General features: G+C 39.5%; 1 protein-coding gene across 1 annotated transcript; it reads right to left on the bottom strand.

The window, feature by feature from the left end:
• Positions 1–942: 942 nt before the first annotated feature.
• LOC112975839 (elongation factor 2-like) lies at positions 943–20423 on the bottom strand. Its single transcript, XM_026086434.1, has 15 exons — positions 20351–20423; positions 14977–15191; positions 14109–14290; positions 13423–13634; positions 12152–12333; positions 11053–11158; positions 10446–10559; positions 9143–9281; positions 7571–7766; positions 7051–7309; positions 6140–6247; positions 5327–5680; positions 4736–4918; positions 3362–3494; positions 943–1322 (listed from the first exon to the last, which is right to left on the bottom strand). Exons 1-15 carry the CDS (start codon positions 20351–20353, stop codon positions 1129–1131), a joined length of 2580 nt encoding a protein of 859 aa, XP_025942219.1. The 5' UTR covers positions 20354–20423; the 3' UTR covers positions 943–1128.
• Between the last annotated feature and the right edge of the window lie 3536 nt (positions 20424–23959).

Consider the following 23959-nt stretch of genomic DNA (forward strand, 5'->3'; position numbering starts at 1 on the left):
CTACCTTGAGCAAGCCCATCCATTGTATCTGGATGAATTAACATTGCTTTAGGAAAAAGTAAAGTATTATGTGCTGCAGCCAGAATGCACTAGAATGTCTAACTGAGAACTTCTAGCAAGAGAAAATCTTGAAGAAAAGGTTAGACTTCTTACCTTTTCGTTTCCACTACAGAAGTATCTGCTTAGTGCTTTGAATGTACTATGTCAAAGATAGATACTTTCAAACCAACCGCAGGAGGAAAGGAAAGCTTAGGTGAGGAATAGGAGTTCCTTCTACCTGCATGGCTAACCAACAAGCAAAGAAAGCCATGCTGCAAGAGATGGCCCTTTTTTCCCCACTCATGCGTTTGCATCTTTTTCTGCAGTTTCTGAAAGATAAGTGAGCTTCATCATTAGGACAATTAGCTGCTAAAATACTAGTCGTAAAAAGGCTGTACCCATATATCTGAAGACTTGTGAGCTGTCCGTACTTCCATGTCAGACAAGATTGTCTGAAGTAACTGTGAGCCACCTGTGCAGAACTTTGCTGCCCAATGATATGGCACCAACCATAGGCGGTTCTGCACCTGTCCAGCAGCAGAATCGAGCATTTCCAAAATTAGGTGGGATTTTCAATATCCGCCTTTAAATCTAGCCCCTGAATGCTAGAAAACTTACCTGTAATTGCAAACCTTTCACTATCAGTCTTCAAGAGCACAGAGGATTCAAGTTGGAAAATGAAAGTAAGCATCTTCTCATTGAGAGGACAAATAAACTGACAGTTCAACAAGAATTCCTGTAAGTGCAACARCAGGGGAAGCTGCTTCCTAGGTCAGAAGACAGTTGTGGATTAGGCAAACTGGAAAGAAAACCATTAGAATCCTAGGTAACTGGTTTCTATGCATGTTTGTTATAGGCATCAGTGATCACAGACAAGATACAGGCAAAAATAATCTCGTAAGTCAAACATTTACTATTTTTATTTTCTTTTCTTTTTAGTAGGTGATCATGCCATAATCACAATAAACTAGACTATGTGTGTATTTAACGTGATATTGAAAACTTTCCATTTCTTTCCTGGTTTTATGAGGAAACAGTATCATGATGAAACCTGTCATTGTATCATATAACATAAAACAGAGGATGTGGTTACAACTTATCTAGGAAGTTATCCAGAGGTGGAATACCCTCCTTCAAGCCTTTGCGCTTACGTATTTCAGCCACAACTTGCCAAGGACGAGAATTTGCATCGTAAGGATCTCCAGGCAAAATCTGCCAATGATCAAAGACACACTGTGGAAAAGCCTGGCCACCAGTGTTGGATCTCAAGTCAGCAGTGAAACCTAATGGGAAGGAAGGAGAAAGAAAAAAAATGGATGAGTTACCAAAAAATTTTGGGTTATTGTGAATTTCTGCACAGACAAATCCCTAAGAATGCTCTTCCAGAACCTGGGTGAGGTACTGTTAGGAAGCCTCCACATTTCAGATGATTATTTCAAGTAGGTAAAAATGAAGACAACTCTGTAGAACTGCAGAAAGACCTGGTGTGACCAAGTAAATAGGCGATAAAATGGCAAATATAATTCAACTTAGCTGAAAAGGCACACGGGAAAAGTTATATTTCCCACATAATGTAATGGGACCTGAATAATCAACTACACCGAGTTTGAGATCTTAGGGTTATGCTAGCAAGTACAAAAGCATTAGCTCAACATTCAGAAGCAGTCAAAAAAGAGAAGTCAGATGCTAGGAACTGTTAGGAAAGGAACACAGAACCGAAGAGAATACCATTATTATTTTTCGTGAAAGCCCACACCTTGAATACCGTGTGCAGTTCTGGTCCCTTCATCACAAAAGCAGATACTGCAGAAGTGGAAGAAGGTTCAGAGAAGGGCAACAGAGATGACCAAAGCCCTGGACTGGCTTCCATGCAGTGAACAACTTAGCAAGCTCAGACTCTTCAGAGTGAAAAGAGCAGCAACTTAGCAGGAAGGATATAATAGCAGTATACAAAATCATAAGTGACATGGACACAYTGGATAAAGATCAGTATCTCATGGTCTTTCCCAATATAAAGGAGACATCAAATGAAGCCAGTAGGAGCCAGATTCAGCAGACATGGAAGGTGGCAGTTCTTCACACAGCTAAGCGTAGATCTGCACAACTCTGCCAGTGCTGTGGATGCTGACATTTTACGTTGATTGAAGGGGGAGATGGAATAAGTTCATAAAGAGAAACCCAACCAAGGGTCACTAAATTTGTATAGAAACWCTCTCTGCCCCAGGAAGCCTTCAAAAGTGGTTACAAAAGATTTGCTGGGAAGCATTACACAAGCTTGCCTTGTTCCTCCTCTTTCCCAAGAACTTGCTTTCAGGTGCTGTCACAAACAAGCTGCTGGTCTAACTACACCTTTAGTCTGACACCACAGAGCCACCTATGTTTGACTGAAGACATACGGGTGTTTCCTTTGCCATTTTCCCCATCTTYATAGTGATGTCATCCCCTTCTCCCAAGTATTCAGTCACAAGAACAGCTTCTCCCTGTGAACTGAGGCTTTGCTACTGTGGAATGACCTCTAACCACTCCTTAGTACTGGTATTTCCCTGTATCTTTGGATCATTGTTTTAGGAAGATTCAACAGCAGCTTTTGCAAGCAACTAGGGAGGCAGTTTTTCAGAATTTGGATGTTAACGTGCCATGCAAGTTGACACTGAGGGTCCAGCGTAATCCATATGCTCCAAAGTCTACGTTTAAACTTTTTGTTCTTCCGTGTTTGGAAAACATGTCTCTTTCCTTTTATGACATTAGTTTAAGCTCTCTGGCAACTTGGGGAAGGGGAAAAAAAAAAAAAAAAAAAAAAAAAGACCCCAGCCTTGTACCACACTGAAAAGTTGAAGTTTCAGGGCAATATAAGAAGGGGAAGATGTAACATTATATTAGAGGTAGTTCTTAAAGATGGGAAAGAAGGTGTAATGCTGTTTAAGCTACTCTGGCTGACATTCTGTCCTTCTAAAAACTAAAAATCAGTAAAAATTTTCTAGCCTGCTGTCACTGAAGTCAAATTCCTTTCATGCAGCTTGCTTCGCAGGAAGGCCTTTTTTTAAAAATGGTGGAAACAGAACCTGGTAAACACTGAAAATTCTTAATTTGCAGAAGGTACTGCACATAATCTTTTTGGCACCCTCTGCTTGCCTGAAAGCCCAATGCAGAAGGCTGCCAGAAACAAAGGAGTCAACTATTTGTTCTAAATGAACGAACCAAAGATGTGAAGAGACAACAGGAAGAAACTTGGAGCTAACGAAACGGGAATTCTTAAGTCTGTTTCATCCTGCAGAGTTCTTTCTTTAGCTGCATATGGGTAATAAATAAAGAGCCGTCTTACCAAATGACTCATTTACAGGTAGGTATGCCTTGACCACGAACATTGGGGTTCCTGCCACTTGGGATTCTTCAAAAACATGTCCACGTTTCCTGTTCAGGACACCATAGATCCCACCAACCACTTGCTCTGGGCACTATTAAAAAAAAAAAAAACAAAGAACAAAAAACTACCAAGTAGTAAATCGCCAGTTATTAAAACACAGCCAGAAYGCATGCAGCATGAGGCAATCCCTCTACACAGATCTCCCGATTTTTCTCCTGTATTTGCTCTTTTCTGAGAGCAATTTCTCTCTTCTGTAACAAGTGGCTTCCCTCTCACTTCCAAGAAAACATCTGTCAGGAGCTCTGCCTGCCTTCTCTGCCTCTCATAACTGTGCAGTCTCCAATTACTGTATATACCAACTAGACTGGTTTGAAGTTCACATATTGAGTCAATGAACTGCCTACAACTATCCTCTGGCAAAAGAAAGCAGAGTTTTCTGGCTCTTTATAATAAATACAATTACTACAGGAGAATCTCACCACACATTATCTTAGAAGTCACAACATGACGGACAAATGCTTTGATAAAACTCTATTTAAATAAACACACACATGCACTTACACATACCACTAAGTTTGCACAACCCCCTCCTTTGTCATGATAGGTCTCACAAGTCATAGAGGTGAGAAAATTCTCCATTTCCATGCTTTATCTTTACTTGCATTCATCTTCTTCAGTCCTCATGGCTAAGACATTTTTAAGCAACTGAGATGACAGATTTCCTGCCCACCACCCAGCAGTGTAGTCTCGAATTAATTTTTAAACGGGGTTTTAAATCTTCTAATCACTGCTAAGACAGTTAAGACAAACTGATAGGCGAACAATTGTACTTGGGGATAAAAATACTTTTAGCTTAGAATACATTTCCAAGGCTCCTTCATGGAAGAATTTCATTTACCAAGAAAAAMCAATTATTCAAGCAACAGAAGTTAATGTTTAACAGCTCAAAAGAGAGCTTATTAAAAAAAACAAAAAAACAAACAAAAAACCCACCCAAAACCCCACACCTTCCTTGCTGCTCTTTCTTGGTATTTAGGATACCCAAAGTTTGTTCTCCCAAATATTTACAGTGACAGAAAAAGAGCAGGAAAAAAGAACGAATCATAACTTTCCCAAGGGCACTGGCAGTTCATAGAGAACAGTRCAATTCACCTTCCCTCCTGCGTTTTGCTGCTTCTATTCAAGCTCTTTCTTATTTTGGAATGAAAAGGTATCCTCAAATAAAGTCTTTATAACACTGATCTAAAACAGCTATTAYTGTTTCTTGGAAGAGAATGCAGAAACATGATTATATATTTCTCTCTGTCTCAAGTATAAAACCCTGTTTCATACCTGGATTTCTACCAGATAGATGGGCTCCATAAGCCTGGGTTGCGCTGTCAGCGTAGAGGCATGCAGAACCCGCCTAGCGGTGGGAATGATTTGCCCACCGCCGCGGTGAATAGCGTCAGCATGCAGAGTGACATCGTGGATATCAAAACGAACRCCTCGCATGTTCTCCTCACACAAGACACCCTGCAGGATTGAAAGGGGGAAAAAGAGTGGTGTAGTATTACTCAGTTTCCGAGATAGGAACCCTCCCTTAGTAGGATTCTGGCCTTCTGATTTAAGTCACTCATGGTGATACTGAACAGTTATATTCAGATCAAGGCAGTCTATACATACAGGAAGGACTTTCCAAGAACACCAGCATTTCCGAACTCATGTTTGGAATGAACACTGAAATGCCTGCAGATAACAAGCTGTTCATTACGTAGGATGAGTGACACACATTCTTCAGTGGTGGACAACCTCCAGCTCCCCCCTGCCCCATTCCCATTGGTTACAGACAATTTCTTAAGATTTCACACGAATAAATATTACAGAGCTCAGATACATTTCAGTAACACAAGATATAAGTAAAACGCATAGAACTATACTTACTTCTTTGGTAGCCCACTGGAAGCCAGCAACAACGCTGTCTTTGATTTCGTTTAGATACTGGACACCTTTTGTGATATCAACTAAGATATTTGGACCCGTACCATCAGGTCCGAAGCACCAAATCTTACGGGCCTCRGATACATCCCACTCATATTTCTCCGCCAGGTAACGTGCACGCTGCTTCAGTTCTTGACGGGAACTGACTTCCCCTTTGTCTACATCCTCTGCCAGACCATCRGGAAAGGGCCGAGCCTTCATGTACAGCCTGTTGTGTTTGTTGGGAGATTTGGATAAGCACATCTGGTTCGACTCTTCACCAACTGTCTCACGATAGGACACAACTGGGTCTGATTTCTGCCAAGTAAATCAAAGAAAAAGATTTTCCTCAGCTGAAGTACAAAGCTGATTATGTAAATCATTTCCATATACCAATGAAAYGCTAATAATAAACTGCTGCTTCTCCTTAGGCAGTGTGTTTAATGCTAATTTCACTGTCATACAAGCATGCTCTGCCAGCTTCATCGAGAGAAACAGCAACATTTTCAGTTGCATATCAACAGTTACCATCATGGTTCACCTTAGTTTTCTGGTTCACTAGAATTTTCTCACACCTCTTCCCAATTCTAAGCTCGTTAGTGAAACTACTAACGAATTCCCATTATTACTTGAATGGTTGGTCTCCTTTTAAAAGTTTCTAATTGCTTTAAGAAAGYTGCTCTAAGAAAACCACCACCAGCAGATTAAGATGAGATTTTYCAAGGTTAATGTTTAGTCATGTTCCGTACATTGCAATTCACAAAAATCCTTTTATACCTTAATTGGAATACAAGCATGATCTTCTTCCAGATCTTTAAGGCAAATTTCTAGATGCAGCTCCCCAGCTCCAGCAATAATGTGTTCACCAGACTCTTCAATAATACACTAGAACAGGAAACAGCAGGAAGTAAACATTTTAAGAATTTATTAGTATTAACAGAAACACAGAGGCTAAATAAGAAAAATGTCAGATCCCAAAACTGCTCAACAACGAGTATTGGAAAAGTTAGCAACGTATCTATATATTGTTTCTTTGTGGTTCAGGAGTGATCCAGAATGAATCTCCTCACTCATCAGCAAAACAATACTTTCAAATAAAGCGTGGCAGCYAATTTGAATACCGCTCAACAAAATTATGCAGGAAATTATGGTGAAAAGTGAAAAACACTTCATTACACTGAAACTGCATGGGGAATTCAGGTTGGCCAAAGAAACCTCCTATCTTTAATTGGGTCACTACAGCTGTCATGAAACTCAAGGTCTTTAAAAATGCACGGTACAGAGGTCCAAAAAAAAAAAAAAAAAAGCTGTCATGAAACTCAAGGTCTTTAAAAATGCACGGTACAGAGGTCAAAAAAAAAAAAAAAAAAAAAAAAAAAGAATAACTTCCTGTCCTCCTGATGTATTTCAGTATTTAAAAAAAATATATAAAGAAGAGTACTGCTCAAAGACCAATCTAACTTGCAGAATCTGGATTTTTCCTCAGGATCTTCCTATTCAAATTCTGACTAAACTTATCCCTATTTAGCTTGTGTTACCTCAAACAATCATAGCAGAACACTGTCTTGAGTCTGCAGCCATGCTATTAGATCACAGAAAGAGCTCTCTATGAACAAAGTTGAGTCCTTTGGATATTTCACTGCAAACCAACAGCTCTAAAGCTAAAACTTAGCATAGCTAACACTCACCTGAACCATAGGATCAGACTTGGCCAGACGCTTTAGACCTTCAACTAGTTTTGGTAGATCAGCAGGGTTTTTTGCTTCAACAGCAACACGTACAACTGGACTAACACTAAATTTCATCACTCTCATGTTGTGGGCATGTTCAAAGGTGGTAATGGTACCCGTCTTCACCAAAAACTGGTCAACACCAACTAGACCAACAATGTTGCCACAAGGTACATCCTCAATGGGCTCAACATAACGACCCATCATCAAAATGGTTCTATAAAGACAGAGGATGAGCAACAATCCTTGAATATTTGTTTTAGCCTTAGTATTTCCAAAAAGCTATGCCTTTTCATAAAAAGGAAAATTGCCTATTATTTGCCTAAAATCCCTCTGGATTACTGATTTTGTTAAACAGAAAAAAAAAGTCTCTTAAAAAGAAATAAAAATATTCCTTCATTAGGATCTCAAAAACTAAAAGCAAACATTTGTTTTTGCATGCAATCCTCTTCAAAAGAAATGCACTATTTTCATCTACCTTTGAATAGGTTTTAGGTAAAGATCTTCCTTCTTGCCAGGTGTGTAGTTTGGTCCCATGATTCGAACTTTCTGTCCAGTAGAAACAATGCCAGAGAAGACTCGCCCAAAGGCATAGAAACGCCCCTTATCAGACGTGGGGACCATTTTGGAAATATACATCATCAGAGGGCCCTTGGGATCACAGTTTTTTACACCTGCAGTGAAACACGTATCTGTATCATACACATTTTCTGTGAGACTTCAAAAGTTAGAACTATATACATACGACTTCCAAAATTCAGTGAACCTTATCTTTCAGTCAAGAAGGGACAAAAGYGTGGAAATACAGGAATTACAACTACGGCTATCTTAAAGTTTGTTAAGGTAATGGTTCATTAGCGTTGTTGTTTCTTCCAATACTGAGACCTTTGTTAAAACTTATTTTCTTGCTGCAGAAGTTTCACTCTTCTGGTAGCATTCCATTATTTTAGTCTCTATTAATGCAGCCTAGTCCCAGGAAAAGTCTAGGACAGAGGGATTTAAAGATGTCCTGTAATCCATCAGAATCCAGAAGATAAAATAGTACTAGAATGCTAGGTGTTCAGTGACCACATTGATGGTATGGTCAGAAGCAAGACTTCTAACCCGAAGTCCTGTCCTGTTTTTGCAAGGAAGAGTTAATGGTTCATTAAACAGATGCACTCTCATAGATGAACTTCTCTTCTGCTAATATTGCACTTGAAAATAACTTCAAATATGATTTATTTATTTTAACATCTGTGGATTTCTAAGGGAAGTGACAAATGTACAGAGAACCTAGACAAGCAGATACTGCAGGAAGCACTCAAGCTGAGAACCATATTACAGATGAGTACTTCCAAATGCATCAGTGAGAGACCCACGGCCCTTMATCAGATTTGGATTCAGCTATTTGCCCATTACCTAGTTATGACCTCAGCTACACCTGCACACAGCTGGGAGATGGTTCCCTTTTTTTTAAATGATATTTTAGTTCAAGTAGCTTCAAGATCTCCCTTAGCAACTTTAGGTAGAGATCAAATCAGAGAACAGTAACAACAGGTTCGCTATTATGGGACATGTTAGAACTGTCTGAAAGCAAAATATCTTGTGATGATTCTGACTGTGACTGAGGTGAAAAAAAAAAAAACAAAAAAACCCCCACAGGATTCACTAGGAGACCATAACCAAAGCTTCAGAGAGAATGAGGTAATGAACTTGCTGTTCTGCCCCTCTTTTACAGTATATCCAAGGCCACTACACTCTATCTTCCTGCTCATCTCATCTGCACATTCTCTGAATCTAAAGAAAATACAACGTGGTTTCACACATGTCAACATCCAGTACGTCAGGATATAAAGCAGGTTTTATTTGCAGTACCCCAAGGCTTTTACTTTGCTTACTTCTGGTAATACTTGTTCAATAGTGTCCCAAACTAGTAATTATCATTGCGCATAAAAACCTAATCCAAATCCATTTTAGGCCGTTTTTAAGTTGATCCATTTTACTCATCTGTGCAGTAGTGGTGCTGTGTTTTCAACAGCCCCTAGTAGGCTAGAAATATTTTTTTTACCCATAGCAGCTTCATCATCAGGTGGCCCCTCATAAAGAAGTTCACAACGGTATTTCTGTGCTGTTACAGGGGAAGGAAGGTGAATGGTGATCATCTGAAGCAAGGCATCTCCAGCAGGCAGCCAACGGCGCATTACGGCCTAGGGACCCAAACACTAATTAAAACGTGTTTCAACAAAYACAATAACCAACTCCAAAATTCCTGGATAGCATGTAAAAGGCTATACTGAGGTGTGCAATGTAAAAAGTTTAAATGTAATGTAAATGCTTAAAATTTCCCTGCAATTACTTAAATCTTGTTAAAGGCAATGAGCAGAATACATATTTAGAACAAACAAGATGAACATCTATGTATTTGAATTACTGAAAGGCAACATTCTTCATATTCTCTTTTCTTTGGGCTAGTGACCTACATTTCAACAGAAAGATTAGGTTTTACAGATTATATGAAACTCCTGAAATGAAACATGAGGACCCTTGTTCTTCTGCCCTTGTAATCTGACAACAGATTACAACAGCAGAAAGAAGCAGCTCCATAAAAAAATCGCATTTTATCTATATACAGAGATAAAAATAAAAACAAATGTTTTATTAAATCTCTATCCATTTGCCACAGTGATGTGACTGGATTCCCCTTCTCCAGTGATTAATTCAAGAACTTCCCACATGTTTCCCCCCCCGGCCCCCTTTATGTGGGGTTTAACATACCTAAAGAGTACATGGGTTAGCACAGGAACTGGGCAGAGTTTCTTGAAGTCTCTGTTTTTCACACTGAGTGCTGCATAAAGAGTGACCCTGTGCTTCCAGACATTACTCTTCAAAACGTTTAACAGAATTCAGCAATATTGTTGAAAATATAAGAACGTGTGAGAGCCAACCATGAAGCCGTATTTCTGACTGATTATATAACCACAGCATACACGTGTGGCCACACGCACACTTTCTATCAGCATTGCATTTACACTTTGAGAAGAGTGAGGGAAAAGGGTATTTGGTTGTTTTCTTTTGATGTACAAAATTAAATCTCTCTTCTTAAATCAAAAAAGRCATKTCTTTCATATGCAGCAACATGCTTAAGTCTTGTTCTCTCTCTAGAAAATTCAGTACAGYACATCACAGAGTACTTTAGTTCAAATCGTGACATTCCAGATGCACAAGTTAACCACTGATCAGATTATAAAATGACAATTAAGAYAGTTTTCTTGGATTTTAGAAGGACCTAGAAGATTGTTCTCACTACACAGCTGAAGGGTAAGAAATGCTACCACTCTGGCAATTCGAAGAAAGCAGAAAGGCCATTTTACCTTAAGAAGGGGTTTCCCTTCTTTATCTCGATCTTCAACATCYAACTTGATATCAAGTTTCTCTATCAGTTTGGCTGCCTCTTCCTTCTTAAAATTCATAATGGCATCAAAGATCTGTAACAAGTTTATAGTGACTGGAATATATAATATAGATTTTYTACTTAACATGTATCTTAAACAACCTGTATGTCTGAAAACCTTCTGGCTTTCTCTATGTTCTGGGCTTTTGTTTGAGAAACTACTCACAAGGGTCACACAGCTCAAGATTAACAGATAATACCAAATGTTTCTAATTTCAAAGCAAATTCCAAACTCCTACCAGAAGAGGTTCACACAAAAGAGACATACATTTCTTTAATCTGCCAAAATACAGAAGGTGTAATTTTAGTGTTAAAATATAGCATTTGGATTTACCTTCTTCTATCTCCCTCCCACCTTTTGCACACTTCTTTTACCTCACCATTTTTCTAGCATCTACAGAAAACATGGATCTACATCAGAGAGAGGGCAAGACTCTTAGGCTTTTCCAAGAGTTAGTTAGCCTGCTAAACTAAAGAAGTCTCCCCTTACAGCCTTTAAATAAAATTAAGACAGAACACTGCTTTACCTTAAAGATAGGATCCAGAATTAGCTGGCAAAACGTCCGTGGCAACTTCTTTCCATCTGGGCTAGTGGCTGATTTACTGAATTTTCCAGTTGCTGGATCAAAATATCTAAAGAAGATGTTATTTTTACTCATCCAGTTTGAACTTCAGGAGTCCCCACTTTTCCTGAAAATTTCTGCTTAGTTATTTCAGAACAAAAACTTTGGAAAGTTTCATATTTAAGCAGTTATTAAAATAGCAGAAGAGTGGCTAATCCTTATTTGAATGTAGCACTGTTAGATGTTTGGTGTGGGAAAGGGAGGGGCTTGGGTGTTTTGGGAGGGATTTTTTGTCATTTTTTGTTTGTTTACTAAACTTCAATACACTGACTTCRGTTTGCATTTTTAGGCTTTTACAGGGAACTTGGTACTGTAAGCAAAACAGCTTCCACGAATTCTTTTACTCCATCCTGTTACCTGCAACTGTGTTTTAAAGCCTTGCTAAAATCATTTAAATACCATGCAAGACAAATCTTGGAGTATCCCAAGAGGTAAACAAGTCAAGGTAGGTTAATTAGAAGACACCAGAAGACAGGCTAATATTCTTTGAGCTTTCACATATTCATAAAGTAGTCAGTTAACAGCAAGCTGTATACAGATCTAATTTGAAATTAATTCCATCTTTTACGAGATACAATTTGAGGCTCATTAAATTCATAGAAATACTCATTAGTAACAAAAGACTTTGGACTTGGTCTGTAATCTCTCGTTGCATATTAATTTTACCTAGACAGTTCAATAAAAGCATTTCCAGTCTGAAGTTCTGAGAATGAATCTTCTGTTTTTATGGAGTAGGTTATCAGAACTGACCAAAAATGCATGTACGGCATAATTGTATTACAAGTGGTTGTCTTTTGGGGATAAATAAATACACCGTTGCAAGAGTTACCAATTCTTGTCTCTAATCATGTCTCTGACTAGCTTTCTAAGCTGCCCATGAAAGCTGAGTTTTACAGAAACATGAACTCAATATGCACTGATACGCATCGCTGTGATATTCTTAAAGAGCATCACTGTGGTATCTAAGCAGATATCTACATTCATTCCATACTGTGTCACTTACTTATCACCCCAGAGCTTTTTCATCATTTCTTCCACTTTCTTTGAACGCTCAACGGGAGGCAGTTGTGCTTTTTCACCTTTAGCAGCAAATTTGGCCACATACATCTCGGCAAACTGCTTCAGAGTAAATGCCCAGCCATGCAGACCAGAGCCAAACCCAACAGTACCAATAACTGGATCAATCTTTAAAAGGGGAAAAAAAGTGAATGCATTTCACAAAACACCGAGTTGAAATGTTTCAATTGTTTTCAATGGCAGGTAGCATRAGTGAAGATGCCAAATATTTTCTGGAACATAAGAGACAGAAYGCAGAGAAATATTTCCCCTAAAATAGGTCTGTTAAATCTCACTTTGAAGCAAGGGTCTTACTTTGTCCCACACTGCAGGAGTATTTATAACAAAGGCTAAAACAAAAACTTCACAGATATGTTTGTAAAGTCCTATGTGGGATTTGRAAGATCATAACTTTGTAAAAAATATCATCTGAATTGTTAGCGAACTTTCTCTGGAAGTTAAAATACGGGTGGCTCACTTCTGCCCTGCAGATAAAACTGGTATGACTTAAGAATGGCCGAGATTAGTGTAGTATAACAACCAGACTACGAACCCAGCCAAGAGTCCCCCGTTSCACTAACTAGACGATACTGCAGTACGTTCAGTAGAGTTATATTTAAGCAACGGGAAGCAGGTTCAACAACTCTGGTCGTGGTGAGAAGGTCTGCCGTGCAGCTATTCGGTGGAAAAAGAAAATATATCCAAAGCAGCCTTATTCTGATAGTCCCTTATTCTAACAGCTGGACCATCAGARAAGACTCAATTGACGGTGTTTTTTTTATCTTATTATTCTCAACTGCTATATAGGAAATAATATTCGTGTTTCTAGTTTTAAATCTTTCTTCCCAATCTCTAATATATTGAGATGTAGGTACTGGTAGAGYCAAAAACACCTACATCTTCAGATCAGAAAATAGCTAATGAAATTTCTTATCAGCCAGCAATTAATAGTAAACTGCTAAATAGACATCTGCCTAAGAAACCAGGAAAAGGATTCATGGTTGCCTAGGTAGGAAGCTGAAGAGCAGAAAGGCCATGTTTCTTGTCACTTAAGTGACCTGAGCAGCAAAGTCAGGAAAACAAAGCTAATCTTCTGGCTCCTGGTCCTATGGCCTTCAAGCCAYAGCTTCCTCTCAGCAATTTCCCCCAGGCAAACGGCTGACATTTGCTCTCCAAAATAGGATTTCAATCAAAGCAAAGTTTTAAAGTTTTCTTTACCATAATATTACCCATTGGTCCAGTTTCACCCTCTCCGTAGGTGGAAATGATGACATTGACATTTTCCACAATACGYTGAAATGTCTGGTAAAGTTCCTCAGGCTCCAGCTGTAATTCCAACAGAGCACGATCCATTTTGTTCATCATCAGCACTGGTTTGATACGTTCTGCAATTGCCTGYCGCAGAACAGTCTCTGTCTGTACACAAACCCCTTAAAAAATAAAGTTCAATTAAAATGTGTATTATATATAGGGCCAAGGTCTCTAACCTACTTTTTGCAAAGGTGATTATAAAATTCTAACTGGGAATTCATTGGTAGTCTCAGTGCTCCCTGCAACTTGCATTACTCGGTTGCAGGCATTGCTCCATTTTCTAACTGAGGAAGGAGAAGAACAAGAGGCAGCTCAAGAACAAGAGGCAGCTCCATGCCCTAGGATTTTGCTGAAGGATGGATTTTGTCTCCCCAGTTACTCTGCATTCAACCCACAAGCCCCATACAAAATGGATTTTACTCTAAGATGCAGGTAAGAGGAAAGGCCAGGGAATAAAATTACAAATTAAAATTCACGCCATTAGAAGTTAAAGAAAGAAGCTTCAAAGAAAGAAGCTTCACGCACCACTCGTGATTTTTTCTTAAGAAGAAAAAAATACACTGAAATCTTTTTCATTAGAAGAGCATGTTTACCTGAGACACAGTCAACCACAACAAGGGCACCATCGGTGACGCGAAGAGCTGCTGTAACTTCAGAGGAAAAATCAACGTGTCCAGGGGAGTCAATTAAGTTAATAAGAAAACCCGAACCATCCCTGCACTGCTTGATAAAGGCCAAGTCATTGTCTGAGAGTTCATAATACATAGAAATTGCCCTGTGAGAGAAGACAGTTCATTTTAACAATTTAATAATTTTTAATAATTTGCTGATTTTAAAACTTGCATAGGTCAGGCACCTATACCTTCTTGATGTACGTAAAAGAAAAGGAAGAACCACGATAAGACTTCAATATTTCTGTTGATAAAATTCTTGGGATCTAAAATGCTTTGGGTGCAATTAATTTTTATTCTTATTCAAAATTAGCACYTCAAAATAGTGGTCATACCACAATATTGCTGTCAGACACCTGTAGAGTCACAGTCCAAATCACTTTACAACTTGTTAACTTTGCAGTTGCAGTTATCATAGAGAGAGGTAATACTAACAAGACAGAGCCCACCGCAGTTGCTTGGGGGAACAGTATATTAGTCTGTAAGCAATTCAATAAAAAAACAAAACAAAACAAAACAAGGTCACTACTAAGAATCTTTCTGAAAGCATCTTTTTCCACATTGAAGAGCAGGTAAGAATGGTCTCTGAAAATCATTTAAGCTGTACTCCAATATTGCCTATATTCCACTCAGAAGATAGATGACATGGACTGTGAACTTCAGTTCAATAATATATAGCTTGATTGAAATGTCAGCTTAAAAAAGAAACTGAAAGCATACAGGCTTTGAGCAAACAATTTTTCAGTCTTCAGACTAAAAAGAAAAAAACAAAAACCAGAAAAACTCTTACGTAGACTTGATTGTGATGCATCTTTCTTGTTCRTCTTTCCGTGTGTCTGTGAATCGCGTTTCCCCTGCTCTGGCTGAAGCAATGATGCCTGCTTTGCACACCAASGAGTCTGTCAATGTCGATTTGCCATGATCAACATGAGCAATCACAGACATATTCCTAATATTGGACTTCTTGTCCATGATCGCCCGGATCTGGTCTACTGTGAAATTCACCTGAATGAGGGTTAAAAAAAAAAGACAAGAAGACAAGATGCCTCCTTTTCAAGTCTACAGAAGTTGATGCGACATTTTAAATGCTTACCATTTGTTATTAAATTAACATCTAAAGAGGAAATGAAGTTGCTCATAATTTTAAGCTTAGCATTACAGACACTTATTCACATTTTTGGCATGGTTTTATAATTACAAAGAGTGAAGGCATAACTTAAAATACAGCTTATATTTAGTATCACAAAAGGGCAATAATCAGAAAAATKAAGGATTCACCTGTGGAGGCAGAACAGCTAATCTCAACCAAATGTTACAGGAGGGCTAGTACATACAGCTGCAAGCTGCAGCTCTCATCACAGCTTCCACACRTGTCCTGCTCCTCTCCTCCCACCACCGCCCCTCACTTTGCCAAGTTTTCCTCCCACACCCCCCTCTCCACCTTCCAAGGCTTTTCAGGTATTTAAAAAAAAGAAGAAATATTYTAGCTTTAGGTTTGATATTGTTTCAAGCCATTGTTCCTGGTTTTAAGAGCAGCCTGGGTCTTCTGCTTTTTCAGCCAATATATTAGCCGTAGACACTGGTGCTCCACCTCAGTCAAAAACCTCTTTAAAAAGGATTTAATTAATGAAGTGCAAAAATTTCAGAGTCTGTCTCCTAAAAGACATCCTGGAAAGAATTTTTTTCATTTCTCTAAGTTATTCCATCTCTTTTCAAAAGCAGACAGTTTCCTCCATTCAATTTGAAGAAAAAAATCCTGACCCTAAGAAACCCTGGTAAATACGCATTAAACATGTGACAACTTAACAGTGGAAGATGAGATCTTATTAATCTACACCCATCTCTCATTCTGTAGAGGGAGTCACCCGCAGGTCACAGGAATACATTTAACAGGATTATTCTTGCAAATCTCTTTAATGTATGAAGTGCTCATAGGGATATGGAAAATGGCAGAACAAGGAGAAGAAAATGATGGGGAATATTAAACACACACACACAAATCACATAATTATACCACACTAGTTTATACTAGTTGTTCAAGGGAAAAAAGATGCACCAGAAGAAAAACTTAAATAGGTTCTGCATCTACACTTATTATAACTAACTTAGTTATAATTGACACAGAAATAAAGAAACACACGCTTGTATCGCTACACCAAGAAACGTTTCTAACAGTCCAGGTCTTAATGAGCACATCGGAAGACAGGGGACCTGTCTTCTTGCAATAAGATATTAATAAAAAGAATCAGCTGAGCTCCAAATATACCTGCAAGGCAAAACAGGGCTTTTATATATTAACAGATACACTTCTGATGTGTACCTTTATTACYGCATATTCCTATAGTAATTTCGGATATTCAGCTCAACTTTCTCATTATACATTTTCTCAAGAAAATGGCTCTCAATAAAAARGAATAATTATAATTAAAATAAGTAAATTCTTCTTAAGAGATAAAAATTCTCTAAACCAAACAGCAGCCTGGCCTTTCCCCCAAAATCTATTATTGTCCCATTTTAACCTATGTTTAAAGTCCCCTTCCTACCCCAAAGTCTCCAATGGGAAAAACAACCCCAAACCAACCCCGCTTTGTTTTCTGTTAAAGAACATTTAGTACAAACAAGAAAATTTTTAGAGTATGCCCAAGGTTTTTTTAGTGATTCACCTCAGGCACTTCATTTTACATTTTGTTCTGTTGGATTATCCTTCAGTTTAATAAACACCAATTATACTTAATTCTTTTCTAGCCTGTACCAGGCTGTCGTGGCATTCAGTCTCACGCACTTTAAAATTCACATACTTTTTCTGAGACCTAGAAATATTTCTTTCCTCTTTCTTCTTTCCATTTAAAGAGAACAGCTGCACTATTTTTTTTTCTTTCGACAACATTTTTTCCATTTATAATAGTGCTGTACTAAAGAAAAAAAAAATCAGTACTTATCAAGAATTAAATATAATGATAGAAAGAGCTGTACCAAATACTTGTATTTCATAATTTAAATAAATACTTAAGTGCTGGTAAGTATACCTACCAGCTCTCTGTATTTGTTAATTATACATTTCTTTTTCTTAACAGACCCAGTGACATTTAGTTCTGATAAATATTTAATTAGTACAGATTTCACTTTTAACTAAAATCTGTATTTTTCCTTTGTCTTCAGAGTTTCCAATATATTTATATACACAAGCAATACTGTGGTCTACTTTTGGGGCAAGGAGCAGAGATGACAACAATAGTTTATTTCTTCCTTATTCTTTAAGCATACAGGTCTTCTACACATGTCCACTTAGATTAATTCTAAATGTAAACTTCATGCGCATTTTCCTCCTAAAGGACTAGATGTTCTCACAGACTGCTGAAGCTGTTCTTGTAATCTGAGTTAGGGTGGTATCTGAGTTGTAAAATCCTTGATTTGGGCCTAAAAACAGTGAAGCCTTACTCTCCAGCTGGGATCTTTMCGTTCACCTGAAGCAAAAGCTCCAAGTTTTGATCCTTATCTTCATGGCATTCAGGGGCCCAGGCTGAGGATACTAAAGTCTTAACTAAAGTTTCAAGGGTAAGACTGTTGTCATCAATGACACTACTTTCTACAACAGAATAGAGCCCATCTGGAGCAGAAGATGAGACTTCCCTGGCTATCAACCAAAGGTATAAGAAAACCTCTAGAGAAACCAAAAGCTATCAAAAGCTTCACTGCTCCCTACTCAGAACACATACATAATGCAATACAGAGTTTATATATATATATATTCTAAACAAAATATTCTCAAGTTTTTTCAGTATCACTGCTTGCTGGAATATAGTAATTTCTCCATCAAAATTACTCGAATTCTTTATTCTTTGCATTTGGCTATCAGACTGATTTGAACAACCATTGAATTTACCAAGTGATTAGGTTTGCAGAGGTTAATTATTATTAACATTGATAAAGAATTTACCTGAACAAAAACCTGCAAGCGTTACTAGTAGTTATATTTCAGTTTTCTACTAGGTCATTGATGAAATCGTTAACTAGCATTAGAACRCAACAAATTTCTCCAAGAGCCTATCTGATCATTTCCTTTAGCTAATTAATTCATCAGCAACTATTGTTTTGAAGTTGAAGTATTTACAGACCATATTCAATAAAACAAAAGCTAATAAAGAGTCAGGATGTCACTATTGTCTAAATAAGTATGATACTGCAAAAGTTCTAACAATATTACATATGTCTTTAAGAGAGAAGATTCTCATGGAAAAACACTTAAAAATCCTTCTAAGAGACTTATTTACTACTATGATGATGGCTCTATCCCTCAATCTCACCAGCATTATGCTGCCATCCTTCAGTTCTCTACTCATTATGTCTCAGAAAACACATTCCTGTTTCTGTCTAGAATGAACTTCAGGACAATTTTTTTGCTTGCTGTCGTACACGGATACACAGGAAACCTTAACTATTCTGCAGCAAGCATTTTATAACAAGATCCTTTGATCCAGTTAGCCTTTTGAACTGCTTCCAAACAACAGAAAGACTCCAGTGATATTCTCCCAACATAGTCAGTATCATGCATAGATCGTTTATGACATTAATACTGACTGACAAGTTTAGGTAAATAGCACTTTTATTATTCTCTCTTTCAGCTAAAGAGCTCAATTCTAGTATTAATATTAACGTCTTACATGTTCCAGAAGTTTCTGCCATAAGGCATTAATAAGTAAGTGCTACCCACTTTTAAACATTTTATTTACCACTTGATTTACCCAAATGCCAAAACAGAATTTATTGTGTGTGTTGTTCTATAATGGAGAGAGGCAATGGCATCACAAAAATCTTTGTCATAAATACAACTGAAAATACAGCCAGATTACAAATTAATAATCAAATTAATTTTAAAGCTGTTTTTCATTAAAGAGCTGTTACAGAGTTTCTGATCAGCTGTCCTAGAGGGCAACTGGATCAAAGTATTTTGCCACAAAATGCTTGCTGCTGAGTAGTTAAGGTCTTCTGTAAATATGTGTCAACAGCAGGCAAAAAAAACCAAGATGAAAGCAGTATTTGCAGAAGTGAAAAACATGGATATTTTAGTAAAAACTGAACACCCCTTTTGCCAAAATCTCAAGTTTTATGGCCACTACAGCCAGACAGTGGCCTTGCTCCTTTTGACTACTGCATGACATTATTTGGGCAGCCCATATTGCAGCACTGCTTATCACTGGCTATTASTAACACCCCAGAGCAGACGGTCTTCCTCTTCTGCAGAGCATCCTCTTCTCTTAAAAAGGTTCAAATTCTCATTGTAATGACCCACTATATAGCTTCAGTTCAGAAATACGCATTCTAAAAACAGGGAAAATGAAGCCACTTATTGAAGCTCACCTAGGTAACTAGGATATGCATTTTGGTAAAAGATGAAAACAAACAGAAGATGAATACCACAAAAAGTCAAAAGAATAAAATTATRAAAAAAGAAAGGTTCCAATAGCATTAATCATCAAGAAACGCAAAGATGTGCGGGCATCTATTTTTATCACAGAAACAGGCTGGTCAAATCTGATTCACTAAAATAAGAAGAGAATCAGAACAGATTAAACACACTACTAAAACGGCTGTTATTCAAAGTAACAGGACGGGTTTGCCACGGGGGGAAAAAAAGCAAAAAAGCAAAAAACACAAAACAGTACCCTGCAGTGTTTCTAGCAGACCGATTTCCTAAGCAAATGCCGCTAATCCTCCCCCTGCTCCCCTCCCCGTGCACCTGACACCCTCGTGAGCACCCGCATGGCGAAACGCAGGTGAATAAGGTCGCGGCTGCCCCGGTGCAGGGCGGACGGAGACGCGCTCAGCGCCGCCCCGGCCTCGCCGGGCTCCTGTCAGCGCCGCCGCCCCGCTCCCGGCCAACCCGGGGGCGTCAGGGCTGAGGGAAAATACGCGGCTCCTCGGAAGCTGCTTCGGGATCCAGCGGCGGCCGCGGGCCGGCCCAGCCCGGCTGCCCCAGCCCCGCCGCCGCCGCCCGCCTGAGAGGCAGCGCGGTAACGGACACGAAGATGGCCGCCCCCCCCCCGCGGCAGCTGCCCTCCTTCAACGTGCGCGAAGGGCAAGGCTGCCTCGGAAATACCGCGGTGGGCAGGCAGCTGGGCCGCCGGCCGAGCGGCACCGGGCCGCCTGCCCAAGGGAGCACTCACCATGGTGGCGGATGGCGCCGGATCCCACCTGCCGCCGCCGCTACTCGCCCTCCCGGCTGCCGCCTCAGCCCGGCTGCGGGAGGCGGGAACRAAACCACAGAGATCAGCTGTTGCCGGGCTAGAGCATCCTCTTCCCCCCCCCCCTTCTTCCCCACCCGCACAGCGCGGCCGGCGCTCTAGTGCTCGCCGGGCGTCTATGGTGCGTGGGGGGGCGGCGCTGGGGGTCCCCGTGCCCTGTTTCGCCGTCCCTGGCCGCCTGCTCCCGGCGTCTCCTTTCCCCGGGAGAGGGGGCAGCTGGCCGCTCTCGGGGCGAGCTTCCCGCCCGGTCCTCCCCGGAGCCTCACCCAACGGTCGCTCGCGCCCCTAACGGTCGCTCGCGCCCCCAACGGCCGCCGGGGCCCTCGAAGGAGCGGCGGCGGCTCCCAGAGCCCGCGCCTACGAGGCAGCAGCGAGGGGAAGGGAGCCGCCGACGGGCACGGGGCGGCAGTGACAAGCCGGGCACTGGCCTCCTCGGCCGCCACAGGCGTTTGTGGGGTCCGCGGGCTCAGCCGGGAGTTAATTCTCCTGCGACAGGAGCCTCGCCTGTGAACCCCAGGGCGCTAAGTACTGTAGGGACGGGGAAAAGAAACCCCCTGCTCCGAAGACAGCGTTTTTTAATTATTTTGTACCCTTTGGAGCCCTCCCGGCTCTCCGGGAGGCGCTGCATGGAGCCTTCTCCCTTTCCCGCTGCGCAGCCTGCAGGGGGAGATGCAAACACGACGTTGGTATTTTATGGCTGCCGTACGGCAAACACCGCGGCACTCGGGTTTGTCTCTAAAATGTTTAGTTCCAGAGGGGTAGGTTTGATGGCTTGCTTTGAACAGATAGTTAGACTTGATGCCATAACCCCTGATTAGTTACTTTTAAAAATAGGTTACATGACTTATCAGTTCCACGCTAAAATGCGAAGACCACATCGTGGCYCTTTAAAAATAACTTGGCTGTCATTAAAGACACTAAAGTAATAACAGTGCTTCACATTTTTAATACAGACTTTCATCCAAAAATGTCTTTTAGAAATGTTAGGTAATTAAATTGTCAAGCATAGAGCGCATGAATGTCTTAACTGAAAGCAGCAACTTCTGGGATCAAATTAAATGAAAATTTATACAGTAATACTTCCTAAAAATTGAAGATCAGAAAAGAATATCAAATCAAAGTATTATGTAACCATATTGTTATATATACAGCACTGTGGATGTAATGGCACTGTCAACCGTACAGAATGAGTGGTCCACGTGAGAAATAGCTTCCAGCCTTAGGCAGGGGAAAGCGATGTCATGTTGATTTTAAGCGGACTTCTGCCCAGGGAGGACTTGCAGGATTTTACTCAATTAGATAAGTTTAATAAAAGCTAATACATTTCAAATGTCAAAATAGCAACAGAGAGCACTCAGGAAGGAACAGAAAGTGGGAACGTGATTAGGAATCTCTGCACCTTTTTATCTGTTTTTTTTTTAAAGCAACAATTTTAATGGTTATAAACGGTCAGCAGGAGTTCAGAATTACAGGTCGCTTCAAAGGCGTTACCCATTTAATCAAAAAAGAGGTATTACTTGCACCATACTACTCAAAGCAATAATATAATAGAGGAAGAACTAGATCTGAGATCTCTAGACCTTCTCAGGACAAATGCTTACCAAGTTCACTTTCTGCTGAATGGGGCTGTAAGCCCAATGCCTTTGCTGCCTTGACATAAGCTATGGTTGCAACAAATAATCATTTTGACTAATTAAGTCCTTTGGTTGGCCAAACCAAGTTTTGTTCTATTTTGTTCTGATGAATTGGCAGCATTCATATGGGCTTCCTTATGCAGACTGAAATTCAGCTCTGTGCAGAGTTCTTTGTCAAAATTGAGAGCTTTTTCTTAGGAACTGATGGCTGATTACAAAACCAGCTTTTCCTTGTGCCTATGTGCGTGTACGCACCCAATTTTAGGACTATTTTGCACAGCTGGTGCTCAGCCGTGATCCTATAAATATCATTGAAATTAGCTTTATTTTCCTCGGTCTTTTATTGCATTCCAATTTATGCCAAACTGTGCAGGAAAACAAACCTTATAAAACTGTTGAATAGTTTCCCAATTAACAGGCTTCCTGAAAAAGCCTTCAGTGTTTTCTGGTTTACCATCTCTATGAGCTTTTTATTCTTTACAAGACCACCTCTCCATTTATAAGTGACAACTCTTAGACAAAGTGTCTTTTTATCCTGTATAGTATCAACAAAAATCTTCTTACAGGTGCTAATCATTTCTTTTCCTCCATCCTTTTAGTACTAGCACAGCATTTTTTATATTGCTGAAGCTATTACTGTTTTCATTCTGCCTCCACAGCATCACCTTCAGCTGTGGATACGGAGAATGCTGTACTGGATCCCTTCTGGCTGTAACTGCGGTAAATCCAGTCAATACAGTCAACGAAACTATGTTTGAGGAATAAAAATCAGGCCTACATAAATAGCTCAGCACAAGGGCTACAAGCCGTTCAGCACACATTTTGAGGGCACAAGTGAAGCGATATATTATTTTCGTGCTCCTATTTGTGTCTTGTTCAAATGCATTGACTAAGATAAATATTTACTCCTTTGTATTCTTATTAGCAGTGTAAAGACACCACAGTTGAACAAAATAGATCTGTAGCCTATTACATGTTATTTATTAATCGAACCTCTCAAAATCTACCATAAACGTTTCTGAGGAGATCCTCTGAAGACAGGAGGTTTATGCATGTTTCACCAGAGTAACTGTATTATTTGGATGATTGGATCTGGTTTCTGCTAATGATACATGAGGAAAAAAATGCAACTTTATTACTAAGCCATTCGACAACAAAAGCTTTTGCTGATACAATACTCCTGATGGAGCAGCTCTTCTTCACAACTGATGATTCACATACTTTTTGGACCACTAACAGGGGTCAGTCCTCCAAAATTTTCATCAAGCAAGCAGTAGACCATTTACCATGGCCTCAGAATGCCACTTTGAAACTTCTGTTTTACACTATTACTATATCAATAAAAACCTGCGACAGATGCAGTTATGACAGCAAAAAGTTACCTGACCAATACAGCATTTCTTAGAAAATTTGTGTAAGTGATGCCAGTAAACCTTGTGAAGAGTAGAAAAAGCCTAAGATTTCTGTTGATTTTCAGGGCTATAAAAACAAAATCCTATTAGCTGTAAGTTGAAGCTGTATGATACAATAATCTTTGAAAGACAATGGATAAAAAATCATCCCTACCAACTTCAGGGATTTTCCAAGGTAGAATTGCTCTTGAAATTGTAAGGTTCATTTGTTACCGTGGATTTTATAAACTTCGTAACCTCTCATCTTAAGGAGCCTGTGTTTTTGAACCCTTGACTATCCCACTAAACTTAATTTCCTCTTGACATTCAGATAAAAAGGTATATAGTTATATATTAAATGTGTGACTAACTTTTCTTTTCTTTGCAGGGTTTTACTTAACAGAATGCAACTCCTTTACAGCTATCAATCCGAATGCCGATCAGTCTCTTCTGCTRTTTTCTTTTAAATTATGCATTGGCTATAGTCAAGCAACCTCTTCAGATTT

Source organism: Apteryx rowi, unplaced genomic scaffold, assembly GCF_003343035.1.
Source record: "Apteryx rowi isolate R43461 unplaced genomic scaffold, aptRow1 scaffold_694, whole genome shotgun sequence".
NCBI lineage: Eukaryota > Metazoa > Chordata > Aves > Apterygiformes > Apterygidae > Apteryx > Apteryx rowi.